The 12,102-nt window shown below is 61.7% G+C and overlaps 2 protein-coding genes across 5 annotated transcripts; one reads left to right on the top strand and one right to left on the bottom strand.

Annotated features, from left to right (window-relative positions):
- The first annotated feature begins 2,840 nt into the window (after nucleotides 1-2,840).
- Nucleotides 2,841-4,849, top strand: NR2C2AP (nuclear receptor 2C2-associated protein). Its single transcript, XM_014937916.1, has 5 exons — nucleotides 2,841-2,956; nucleotides 3,139-3,229; nucleotides 3,370-3,475; nucleotides 3,808-3,875; nucleotides 4,499-4,849. The coding sequence occupies exons 1-5, from the start codon at nucleotides 2,916-2,918 to the stop codon at nucleotides 4,613-4,615; spliced, it is 423 nt and encodes a 140-aa protein (XP_014793402.1). The 5' UTR covers nucleotides 2,841-2,915; the 3' UTR covers nucleotides 4,616-4,849.
- A 471-nt stretch (nucleotides 4,850-5,320) lies between these two features.
- RFXANK (regulatory factor X associated ankyrin containing protein) lies at nucleotides 5,321-11,586 on the bottom strand. 4 transcript variants are annotated; one of them, XM_014937884.1, is made up of 10 exons: nucleotides 11,305-11,586; nucleotides 10,643-10,842; nucleotides 10,335-10,412; nucleotides 9,487-9,567; nucleotides 9,089-9,154; nucleotides 8,823-8,923; nucleotides 7,691-7,816; nucleotides 6,462-6,528; nucleotides 6,234-6,314; nucleotides 5,321-5,667 (listed from the first exon to the last, which is right to left on the bottom strand). In XM_014937884.1, exons 2-10 carry the CDS (start codon nucleotides 10,833-10,835, stop codon nucleotides 5,525-5,527), a joined length of 936 nt encoding a protein of 311 aa, XP_014793370.1. In that variant the 5' UTR covers nucleotides 10,836-10,842; nucleotides 11,305-11,586; the 3' UTR covers nucleotides 5,321-5,524. The 4 variants fall into 4 exon arrangements, with proteins under 4 accessions (XP_014793370.1, XP_014793361.1, XP_014793391.1 ...); XM_014937875.1 differs by lacking the exon at nucleotides 6,462-6,528 and adding an exon at nucleotides 6,853-6,919 and having other exon boundaries at nucleotides 11,305-11,577; XM_014937905.1 differs by having other exon boundaries at nucleotides 5,321-5,675; nucleotides 11,305-11,576.
- Nucleotides 11,587-12,102: the final 516 nt, after the last annotated feature.

Raw genomic sequence — 12,102 nt, forward strand, 5'->3', positions numbered from 1 at the left:
GAGCACACTGGGATGCTGGGATGAGGAGGGATGCTGGGATGAATGGGGATGCTGGGATGGGCAGGGATGCTGGGATGAGGAGGGACCCTGGGATGGGGAGGGATGCTGGGATGGGTAGGGATGTTGGGACGCTGGGATGAGCAGGGATGCTGGGATGAGCAGGGATGCTGAGATGAGGAGGGATGCTGGGATGAGGAGGGATGCAGGGATGGGCAGGGTTGCTCAGACGAGGAGGGATGCAGGGATGCTGGGATGAATAGGGATGCAGGGATGGGCAGGGATGCTGGGATGAGGAGGGATGCCGGGATGCTGGGATAAGCAGGGATGCTTGGATGAGCAGGGATGAAGGGATGAGGAGGGATGCTGGCATGAGCGGGATTCAGGTATGAGCAGGGATGCTGGAGCATGCAGGCATGCTGGGATGAGTAGGGATGGAGGGATGCCTGGAGCACACTGGGATGCTGGGATGAGGAGGGACGCTGGGATGGGGAAGGATTCAGGGATAAGCAGGGATGCTGGAGCACACCGGGATGCTGGGATGGGGAGGAATGCAGGGATAAGGAGGGACACCGGGATGGCAAGGATGCTGGGATGAGAAGGGACACTGGGATGGGGATGGATTCAGGGATAAGCAGGGATGCTGGAGCACACCGGGATGCTGGGATGGGCAGGGATGCAGGGATGGGCTGGGATGCTGGGATGGGCTGGGATGCCTGGAGCACACCGGGATGCTGGGATGGGGAGGGATGCAGGGATGCTGGGATGGGCAGGGATGCCTGGAGCACACCGGGATGCTGGGATGAGGAGGGACACTGGGATGGGGAGGGATTCAGGGATAAGCAGGGATGCTGGAGCACACCGGGATGCTGGGCTGGGCAGGGATTCCCGCACACCCCGCACTCGGGCTCCCTCCCCGCAGTCTCCTCCTCTCTCTCCCTCTCTCCAGCCGCGCTCCAGCAGTGCCCCCTACAGAGCTGGCCCAGGAGGGCACCCAGTCGCCCCCAGCCCAGGGCCCGGCGGGGACCCCCCTTGGGGGTCCCCAGTGCTGCCATGGAGTCCCCAGTGGTGTCCGGCGGTCCCCAATGCTGCTCAGGGGTCCCCAGTGCTACCCGGGGGTCCCCAGTGCTATTCGGGGGTCCCCAATGCTGTCAGGTTGTAGCCAGTATTGTTCGGGGGTCCCCAATGCTGCTGGCGTGCCCCCACTGCTGCCAGGGTGTCCCCAGTACTGTCCAGGTGTCCCCAGTGTTGTTTGGGGGTACCCAATGGTGCTCTAGGGGTCCCCAGTGCTGCCAGGGTGTCCCCAGTGCTGTTGAGTGCGGCGGCCGGACGGGACGGGGATGGGCGCGGGGAGCGGCGGCGGCGGTACCCGGGGGTCCCCGGGGGTCCCCGGTACTGCGCGGGGGTCCCCGGTGCTGTCCGGGGGGGGTCCCTAATGCTGCTCAGGAGTCCCTAGTGCTACACGGGGGATCCCCAGTGCTATTCGGGGGTCCCCAGTGCTGCCCGGGGGTCCCCAGTGCTATTCGGGGGTCCCCGATGATGCTCACGGGTCCCCAGTGCTGTCTGGGGGTCCCCAATGTTTCTTGGGGGTCCCCAGTGCTGCCATGGAGTCCCCAGTGGTGTCCGGCGGTCCCCAATGCTGCTCAGGGGTCCCCAGTGCTACCCGGGGGTCCCCAGTGCTATTCGGGGGTCCCCAATGCTGTCAGGTTGTAGCCAGTATTGTTCGGGGGTCCCCAATGCTGCTGGCGTGCCCCCACTGCTGCCAGGGTGTCCCCAGTACTGTCCAGGTGTCCCCAGTGTTGTTTGGGGGTACCCAATGGTGCTCTAGGGGTCCCCAGTGCTGCCAGGGTGTCCCCAGTGCTGTCCAGTGGTCCCCAATGGTGCTCTGGGGGGCCCCAATACTGCCAGAGTGTCCCCAGAGCTGTCAGGGGGTCCCCAATGGTGGTCAGGGGTCCCCAATGCTGCTGGAGTGTCCCCAATGCTGCCAGGGTGTCCCCAGTGTTGTTTGGGGGTCCCCAATACTGCCAGGGTGTCCCCAGTGTTGTTTGGGGGTCCCCAATACTGCCAGGGTGTCCCCAGTGTTGTTTGGGGGTCCCCAATACTGCCAGGGTGTCCCCAGTGCTGTCCAGTGGTCCCCAATGGTGCTCTGGGGGGCCCCAATACTGCCAGAGTGTCCCCAGAGCTGTCTGGGGGTCCCCAATGGTGGTGAGGGGTCCCCAGTGCTGCCAGAGTTTCCCCAGTGCTGTCCAGGGGTCCCCAATGGTGCTCTGGAGGTCTCCAATACCACCAGGGTGTCCCCAGAGCTGTCTGGGGGTCCCCAATGGTGGTGAGGGGTCCCCAGTGCTGCCAGAGTTTCCCCAGTGCTGTCCAGGGGTCCCCAATGGTGCTCTGGAGGTCTCCAATACCACCAGGGTGTCCCCAGAGCTGTCTGGGGGTCCCCAATGGTGGTGAGGGGTCCCCAGTGCTGCCAGAGTTTCCCCAGTGCTGTCCAGGGGTCCCCAATGGTGCTCTGGAGGTCTCCAATACCACCAGGGTGTCCCCAGAGCTGTCTGGGGGTCCCCAATGGTGATCAGGAATCCCCAATGCTGCTGGCGTTTCCCCAGTGCTGCCAGGGTGTCCCCAGTGTTGCTTGGGGGTCCCCAATGGTGGTGAGGGGTCCCCAGTGCTGCCAGTTTCCCCAGTGCTGTCCAGCGATCCCCAGTGCTCTGGGGGTCCCCAGTACTGCCAGGGTGTCCCCAGTGTTGTTTGGGGCTACCCAATGGTGCTCTGGGGGTCCCCAATACCGCCAGGGTGTCCCCAGAGCTGTCTGGGGGTCCCCAATGGTGGTCAGGAGTCCCCAGTGCTGCTCGGGGGTCCCCAATGGTTGCCGGGGGTCCCCATTTTCACCCCCCGCTGACCCCGTCTCTCCGCAGGCAGCGATGCCCGTGGAGCCCCTGGTCTGCGCCGACACGGCCACGCGGTGAGTCCTGCCCCCCCCTGCCCCAGAGGGGACAGCAGCGGGGTGCTGCGGCCACCACCCCCAGGAGGGTCCCTCCTGGGTGCCACACGCTGTCCCCTGGCCCTGTGGGGAGACTCGTGTCCCCCCTGGCTGACGCTGTGTCCCCCCCATCACGTCCCCCCTCCCCGGGGTGTCCCCTGCAGGGTGAGCTCGGTGCTCAACCGGGACGTGAAGCAGTTTGGGAAGAAGCACATGTTTGATGCCAGCGAGGAGACGTGCTGGAACTCGGACCAGGTCAGGGGGATGGGGACAGGGGGGCAGCTGGAGGGGTGGTGGGACAGGAGCCGGGCACGGGGAGAGGAGGGGGGGGACAGGAGCTGGGGACAACGGTGAACACCCCGGTGAGGGAGCCCCGCTGTCCTTCCTGCCCCCAGGGCACGTGCCAGTGGGTCACCCTGGATTTCCCCCGCACCGTCAAGGTCTCACAACTCCACATCCAGTTCCAGGGGGGATTCTCCAGCCGGCTGTGCACGCTGGAAGGTGAGGAGCTGGTTTTGGGGGGAGCATGGGGGTCCCTCTGCCTCAGTTTACCCCCACCTGACTCCTACAGCCGCTCCTTTTGGGGCCCAGAGGTATTTATTGGCCATTCCCAAAAACCCAAGAGGGGCTGAGGCCGCGGGGAGGGGTGAATAGTGAGGAGCTGGGGTTCTCCAAGACAATTCGGGTGCAGATGGGATGGACCACAGCTCCCAGCCCCGCAGCAGAACCATGGCAGGGAGGATTTGGGGGGGCAGCCGAGGCCATGGGAGCTGTTGGGGGCTCCCCCAGCACCCAAGCCCCCCCAGGCTGCCCCCAGCTTTCACCCTCCACAGGCTGCAGAGCAGGGGAAGAACCCGTGAGGGTATCAGAGCTGTACCCCGAGGACACCAATGCCATGCAGATATCCTTTGCTGGGTCGGATGGGTGGGTTCAGAGCCAGGTATCACCAGCTGTGGTGCATGGGGGTGTGAGCCCCACACGTGTGTGTCCCCCCCACCCCAGAGCAGGTCCCCCACGTGTCGTGGTGTCCCCCCTGCCTGTTTTTGCTGTTGGGGGCTCCCCCAGCACCCAAGCCCCCCCAGGCTGCCCCCAGCTTTCACCCTCCACAGGCTGCAGAGCAGGGGAAGAACCCGTGAGGGTATCAGAGCTGTACCCCGAGGACACCAATGCCATGCAGATATCCTTTGCTGGGTCGGATGGGTGGGTTCAGAGCCAGATATCACCAGCTGTGGTGCATGGGGGTGTGAGCCCCACACATGCTTGTCCCCCCCACCCCAGAGCAGGTCTCCTACGTGTCGTGGTGTCCCCCCTGCCTGTTTTTTTTGTTCCTTTACGAGCCCCGCACAGGTTCCAGGTGGAGGAGACGGTGCTGGATAAGCTGAAGATCACCTTTGAGAACAGCACGGACTTCTTTGGCAGGATCGTGGTCTATCACCTGGGGGTGCTGTGGCAGCAGTGAGGGACAGTGTGGGGGGCTGCTGCCCCACCGCCTGTGTTTTTTTTGTTCCTTTACGAGCCCCGCACAGGTTCCAGGTGGAGGAGACGGTGCTGGATAAGCTGAAGATCACCTTTGAGAACAGCACGGACTTCTTTGGCAGGATCGTGGTCTATCACCTGGGGGTGCTGGGGGAGAAGCTCTAGGGTGGCAGCAGTGAGGGACAGTGTGGGGGGCTGCTGCCCCACCGCCTGTGCTTGCCCACGGGGGCTCTGCTCCAAGGCCGTGCTGCCCCTAATTGCACCCCAAGGTGCTGAGAGGGGACCCCTGCCCCATGGGATGGCAGTGACAGAGGGACAAAAGGCTCTGAAGTCCATCAGATGGGACTTTGGTGGGACACAGCCTGTGTCATCGACCAAATAAAGTGTCCTTGCTCCTTCCAGGCTGCTCCTTGGGCAAGTGGCACCTCGGGACTGAGCCCTCCGTGGCCGTGCCAGCGCGTGGCTTGAGCAGGAGGGAGGAGACGTGCCACCTCCATGTGCTGTGGGCTCTGTCTCCCTCCCTGCTACTGACCCCTGAGCTTCTCAGAGCAGCTTTTGGTGGCCTCATGAGGTTCCAGCTCGGGTTGGCAGCGTGTTGGCTGGTGGCCATGGCCACACGGTGGCCCTGGCTGGCAGGGGTGCTGCTTCCTGCAGGGATATGGCAATTTCCCCAGCTGGTTATAGCTTTGTATGAAGTTTCTGGGCGTAAAAAAAAAGGAGTTTCCCTCTTCAAAGAGACAGGCTCTGGAGAGGAACACTGAGGGGGGTGCAAGACTTGAGGAGGTTGGTTGGCCCAGTTCCCCCCTGCGGTGCTGGGATGGGGGGAGTGGGAGCTGTGAGAGGCTGAAGTGAGGGACAGGGCTCCACAGAGCTGCTTTAGAATTTACTTCCAGCAATGTAGATACCTGAATGCACAGGGGTGTGAAGCAGCCCAGCCCGGACGGGGCAGAAATGGAGCTGCCCCAAGGAAGGAGCGTCCCCGGGGTGCGGGGCTGTGTCACCCTCCAGTAAAGGCACGGACCCACCGAGGGCAGGCAGTTCCCATCCTCCTCCTCCTGCTCCTCATTTGAAGGGTCACCTCGTTGCCCATTTTGGGGCGGCGTTTGGTCCCGGAGGAGAGCCCTGTGGTGGCCGGAGAAGCGCTTGGTGCTGCAGGAGCCGCTCCGTCATTCCGCCTCCTTTCTCTGGAATAGCTTCAGGATGTGATTTTCGATCACCTGTTGGACTAACGGAGGGGAGAGAAGTGAAACCCAGGGAAGCCAAGCCTGGAGAAGCCAGTACTGCTCCAGGCAGGACCCAGTCACCATTTTCCTCCAGTTTTCCAGCAGGAGGCTGGAAAACCCCTTTCTCCAGGTGCCTATCCCCATCCTCCTTGTCCCCATCCTCCTTGTCCCCATCTCCCCTGGCCCCATCTCCCCTGTCCCAGGCCTGTCTCCAGCACAGCTCTGGTTCGGAGGGGGAAGCAAGGGCAACAAGACCCATCTTGATTTCTCTGGCTCGATTTTCTCTGCGTGGCAGAGCGCGGACTCCTTGTCCCCATCTCCCCTGGCCCCATCTCCCCTGTCCCAGGCCTGTCTCCAGCACAGCTCTGGTTCAGAGGGACAGCAAGGGCAACAAGACCCATCTTGATTTCTCTGGCTCGGTTCTCTCTGTGTGGCAGAGCGCGGAGCTGTGATGGAAGGTCATAAAAAGGCCCCGAGCAAAGCTGGAAGCTGGGAATTGCCTGGAGTTTTTCCAGGGAGGGAAGGTAGGGCTCCCTGCCAGGCATGGAGGGGACACTTGCCTTTCTTGTGTCCCAGGGCCACGGCCAGATCCATCGGGGTGTAGCCAGAATCCGCCTCCGTCGTCAGGTCGGCGCCGCGAGCTGCAAGCAGGCGGTGGAGATCAGGGCACGGCCTCCGGGTCAGACACAGGGTGGGGGCACCCCCAAAAAGTGACACCCCCAGGCTCACGCTTTCTCCCCAAGCAGCCATTGGAGGCCAAGGAGTAAGTGCAAGGGTTTCCCCGTTACCTAGTAGGGCCTCCACACACTTGACGTGATTGCCGCGCACGGCGTAGAGCAGAGGAGTGCCGCCGTTCTGCAGGGAGAGGGAAGGGGCTCTGTCACTGCCAGTCCCTCGTGGAACCATCCACGAGAGAGCAGGAGGTCCCCAACCCACCAGGATCCCCTTCCACCCCCTTCCAGCTCCGGGCTGGGTGGGTTTTTTTCCTCACAGAGCAGCTCTACGCAGCTTTTATTCTCTGTGTCCAATACGATAACTCTTAAATTGTTTAAATTGAATCAATTTAAAGACAGCCTTAAGTTCTGAGTGCTGTTTCCTTCCGGCTGGTAGCACCACCAGCGCTTTCTCCCCAAGCAGCCATTGGAGGCCAAGGAGTAAGTGCAAGGGTTTCCCCGTTACCTAGTAGGGCCTCCACACACTTGACGTGATTGCCGCGCACGGCGTAGAGCAGAGGAGTGCCGCCGTTCTGCAGGGAGAGGGAAGGGGCTCTGTCACTGCCAGTCCCTCGTGGAACCATCCACGAGAGAGCAGGAGGTCCCCAACCCACCAGGATCCCCTTCCACCCCCTCCCAGCTCCGGGCTGGGTGGGTTTTTTTCCTCACAGAGCAGCTCTACGCAGCTTTTATTCTCTGTGTCCAATACGATAACTCTTAAATTGAGTCATTTTAAAGACAGCTTTAAGTTCTGAGCGCTGTTTCCTTCCGGCTGGTAGCACCACCAGACTTGACGTGATTGCCGCGCACGGCGTAGAGCAGAGGAGTGCCGCCGTTCTGCAGGGAGAGGGAAGGGGCTCTGTCACTGCCAGTCCCTCGTGGAACCATCCACGAGAGAGCAGGAGGTCCCCAACCCACCAGGATCCCCTTCCACCCCCTCCCAGCTCCGGGCTGGGTGGGTTTTTTTCCTCACAGAGCAGCTCTACGCAGCTTTTATTCTCTGTGTCCAATACGATAACTCTTAAATTGAGTCATTTTAAAGACAGCTTTAAGTTCTGAGCGCTGTTTCCTTCCGGCTGGTAGCACCACCAGGGTGAGAACAAGTGAGGAAACCATTTAAAATTATTATCCAGCTTAATTTCTTGAAACGGCCTGCATGAGCAGGCAAACGAGCGCCGCGAGCCCGGGAAGCACCGAGGAGAAGGGCCCTGAGCAGTGTGAGTTGCTGCTGCTTTTTAAAAATGAGCTTTGCAGAGCCCCACGGAGGGTGGTGGTGGTGGGGGAATGGTGTCCCTGGCACTCACCCAGTCGTAGATGTTGATGTCCACGTTCCTCTCCAGCAGCATGACGACGATGTCGGTGTAGCCGCCCATGCTGGCCAGGGACAGGGCACTCTCTCGCTCCTTCGCCAGCGCGTGGGGGTCAGCGCCCTGGGGAGGGCACAGGAGTTACCCCCCAACGGGCTGGGGAGCCCCCACTGAGACCTGGGGCACTCGGCACAGCTCTGCTGGGCACCCCAGGGGGGCTGATGGTGGAGCCGAGTCCTCTTGGAGGACTTGGAGACGGCTCACACATCCCCAGTGACCTCTCCTTAACCAAAGCCCTTACTGGGCATATTTTAATCATCTTTAAACACGTCAGGTGAGGACTTAAAAACCCTTCTCCAGTGACAGTAAACGAAGCCTGATGGTTCCTGTTACTCAGCCCTTTTTCCCATCACTAATAACAGCGTTACCAGCCCCGTCCAGACACCTGTATGGTACCCACCACCTCTTTTGTTGCTCATTTATCTACAAAACCTCCCTGTCCTCCAACCCTGCCCACCACGGACCTGTCCCAGCCTTCGTTACAGCCTTTATCAACATATCACCTGGTTTATTTGGGGTTCTGTCTGTCTCTCTGGTAATGCATTGCAGTTTTGCTGCTAATCCAGCACCAGAGCCCGTGTTTACGTGGCTGATCGTCGGCCACACGTGGATGTGGGACTGAGCTTCGGGGAGCAGCTGGATCCATGGAGCAGGAGGATCTCATCCCTGCTCACCCCCAGACAGTCCTCGACTGCAAACCCAGCACTCAAGGACGATGCAGCAATGAGTTCATTAACTGCAACGACACCTCGGCGAGCACATTTGCCGGCGGATTACAGGGCCCAAGTGATAAGCCTGATCTCAAATTACCAATAAGCAGATATTTAATTACAAACAGTTATTGCTAGCTGTGAGATAAGGCTCTCCACGCTTCTGACTTAGCTCACAGCCCAATGGGGAGTAGGATCCGACGGCGTCTGAGCCGTCAGCTCTGCAAATGTGTCCTCTTTGGTGCCATGGGGAAGGTTGGCTGAGATGGTACCAGGACGGTGCTGGACAATTTGGCAGCCAGAGGGGTTGGAGATGGGAAATCTCCCCTTAACGAGGTGCTGTGTGAGTGTGGCCTTACCCATTCCAGCAGGTGACGGACCGTTTCGATCTCTCCGAAGGCTGCAGCCCAGATCAGCGGCGTGAAACCTCTCTCATCAGGTTTATTTACCAAGTTCTCCCCTGCACAAACATGGGTAAGGCATTGTAATCACGAAGGGTAAAGCCCCCTCTGCTCCCAGTCCCCCCAGTAAACCCAACAAAGCCGAGGGTTTGTGAAAAGGCGTGCTGTGACCTGGCAGGGCCCTGCATGAGCTGGGGTAAGAACCCAAAGGGAGAGAGAGGTACCTTTCCGGAGGTGCTCTTTCAGCTGGCTGAGCTCTCCCTGGGCAGCGAGCTGGTGGATGGACAATGCTGGGGGACAGAAAGAATTCACCTGTCAGGACAAACTTTCCCCAGCTCTGTAGGTGGGTCCCTGCAAGTCTGGGGTGGTGGTGACTCGACAGCCCCTGTCCGAACCCCAAAAACCCCAAGGGGGGTGTGCCCTCCTGCTGTATCTCAGCCACGGCGAGTGCTGAGAGCAACAGCAGTGCAGGGAGCAGCATGAGACCATCCCAGAGGACACAGAACAGCTTGGCAGCAGGAGATGGAGGGAGATTCCAGCCCCACTGTCCTTCTGCTCCTTCTACACCCCATATTCATCCACAGTCTGGGGTGCACAGCCTGCTCTGCCCGGCAATACTCACTGTCCAGCGTGGCTGGCAGGGCCGAGACCTCATTGCCTCGTTGCCTGTTCGTCAGCGTGTTCGAGTGCTTCAGGGGGAAACCTGTTCCAGAGAGAGAAAGGAGAGAGTCAGGACACATCTCCGTGCACAGGGAGGAACGACACTGACTTGAGGCCAAGAGCTTCATGAAAGCTCAGGTCTTCTGCTCTCTGAAGTGGTTCCCTACTGTCCCCGGCAAAAAAAGGAGTTATTCCCTTGCAAGTAATGAGCCTGGAGACTGAGGTCTGACCAGTGCACAGGGACCAGCAGCTGAGGAAGGAAGATAAAACAGCCCAAACAGCTGCCCAAGGAGGGGCAGGGTCCATCTGGGGCACCACGGGAGGCAGGGATCTGGCTTTAATGGCATAATCGCACACGATGCGCCGCAGAGGACAGCCCGGGGGATGCACTCAAGTTCATCCTCGTATTTCCTACCCTTGAAGAGCTCTGCTTGGAAATCTCAAGAGTGTTTTCAACAAGCCATTTCGTAGTTTAATTAGGGAAGTATAGGGAAAGAGTTTGCCATCTGTGGTTCCACTGCGTGGAGCTGCAGCGACCTCTCACTGCTGTCACGAGTCATCAGCAAGGTCTGGATTTGGACTTGGCCTTGCCACGTTATGGGAGGGACGGGCAGCAGCAGCAGCAGCAGACTTTTTTTCTTGCTGTCTTTGTGGGCTGGGGGGATCCAGACGACCCCTCCCACGCCTGTCTCCCACTGGGAGCATCTGCAACACTCACTGTCAAGGGCCGAGAGCTCGGTGCTCCTCTGCTAGCAATCCAGACGACCTCTCCTACGCTTGTCTCCCACTGGGAGCATCTGCAACACTCACTGTCAAGGGCCGAGAGCTCGGTGCTCCTCTGCTTGTCCATCGAGGCAGCCGAGGACTTCGGGAGAGAGTCTGTTGCACCTGCAAAACCAGGGTGGCCCTTAGGGACCTTGGTGCCACTCGTTGGGGAGGAGGGTGGGCTCTACACGTGGCAGAAAGGGACCCAACCACCACAGTGAGCACCCCACAGGGACTCTGACCCCATGGAGGAGGACATGATCCTGGTTTACAGGGGGACAAGACACTGCAGGATGCCATGCCCGCCTGTGCCCCATCTCAGCTCCCACCACCCCGTCACCCTCAGCACTCACCATCCCCGTGGTCCACGTGTGGCATGTCCTGGTCCAGACGCAGATGCCCCGGGGTGGCACCGCTGTCCCCTGTGTCCCCGGTCTCAGCTGCTGCTCCCTCGGCTCTGTTTTCACCCTCTTTCGGGAACTGCTGGGCATCCCCGTCTTTTGGGGGGGTCTCCACAAGATGAGCGACGGCTTCTTCACCTTCCATGGGGCAGCTGCCACACAACAAGGCGTTAGGAAGGGGGAAAAAGTGGGGACGTGTCCCAGGATGGAGAAGGAAGCGGTGGAGGGGGGGGGAAGGGGGTGGCTGCCGAGTTCCCCAGCACCAAGGGCTTGCGGCCACCAAACTCCTTTGTGCCGGCAGCACAGTCTGGGGTCCCGCTTGCCCTCGCCGGCCAGACTCCCCGCACCCCCCGGGGACAAAAGCCCCCGTGACGGGACCACTGGGAGGCTGCACCGGGGCTGTCTCCGTGTGGCTCCTCCGAGCATGGCCGCCTTCCCACTCACAGCGGGGCCGAGCCAGGGCGGGTGGGACGGAACCCCCCCTTTCCTTCTCCCCAGCCACCCCACTGCCGTCCCCAGCCATCCCTGTCCCCCTCGCCGTCCCCGGGTTGGCCGGTGGGGCCCGTCCCGGCTCAGGCCAAGCCGCCGTTTCCCGGTGAGGAGTCTGGGCTCACCCCCGGCATCCTCCGACGCAGGCCCCCCCTGTGCCAGCACTTCCCCTTCCTCCGGCCTGGCGGGGCCCAGCCGGGCTGGGGGGCACCCTGGGGGCCCCCGCTCCAGCTCCACCTGCCCGCTGACGGCGTGGAGGCCGGGCGAGGCGGAAAGCCTGCCGTTAAAGCGACAGTCCCTCTCCCGGGATGGCGACGGGGGGACGCGGGTGGCCATGGCGGCGGCCGTGGGGCAGTGGGTCCCCACTGACTTTGGGGGGGACAACACCGCATCGCCCCCCACCATTTGACCCTCATCCCATGTGGGGCCCCACATCCCGCTCCCTCCTGGGGAGGGCAGCTCCGGGCCACGGGGGTGGGAGCGCTGAGGCCCATGGCGCCATGGTGGGGGCTGTGAGGGGACAAGCGTCCCGGTGGATGGGGGGGGCCACAGGGAAGGGGGACGACCCTCAGACCTCACAGCCTGGAAGGACACCCTCTGACACCCCCACCCCCCCGTTAACTGCACCGGGGGACCCGGGGAAGGGGGTGTCCCAGCGCTGGGCGACCACGGCCTTTGCCCACCCGAGGCCTTGGCCCACCCGAGGCCTCCACGCACCGACCGCGGGGGGGGCATCCCTGAGGAAAGGGGTGACGGTGGGGTTCTAACGCCAACCCCCCCACCGCAAAGGGTTGGGCTGGCTCGGGGAAGCGAAGTCGCGGTGGCCCGACCCAGGGAAGGTCGCCACGGGGCATCTTCGAGGCGGTTTGGGCCCGGACCCGAGGTGGGGGGGGGACAGCCCGGGTTGGGGGGAGAAGGCATTT

This window comes from Calidris pugnax, unplaced genomic scaffold (assembly GCF_001431845.1).
Source record: "Calidris pugnax isolate Ruff unplaced genomic scaffold, ASM143184v1 scaffold46, whole genome shotgun sequence".
In the NCBI taxonomy this organism is placed as follows: domain Eukaryota; kingdom Metazoa; phylum Chordata; class Aves; order Charadriiformes; family Scolopacidae; genus Calidris; species Calidris pugnax.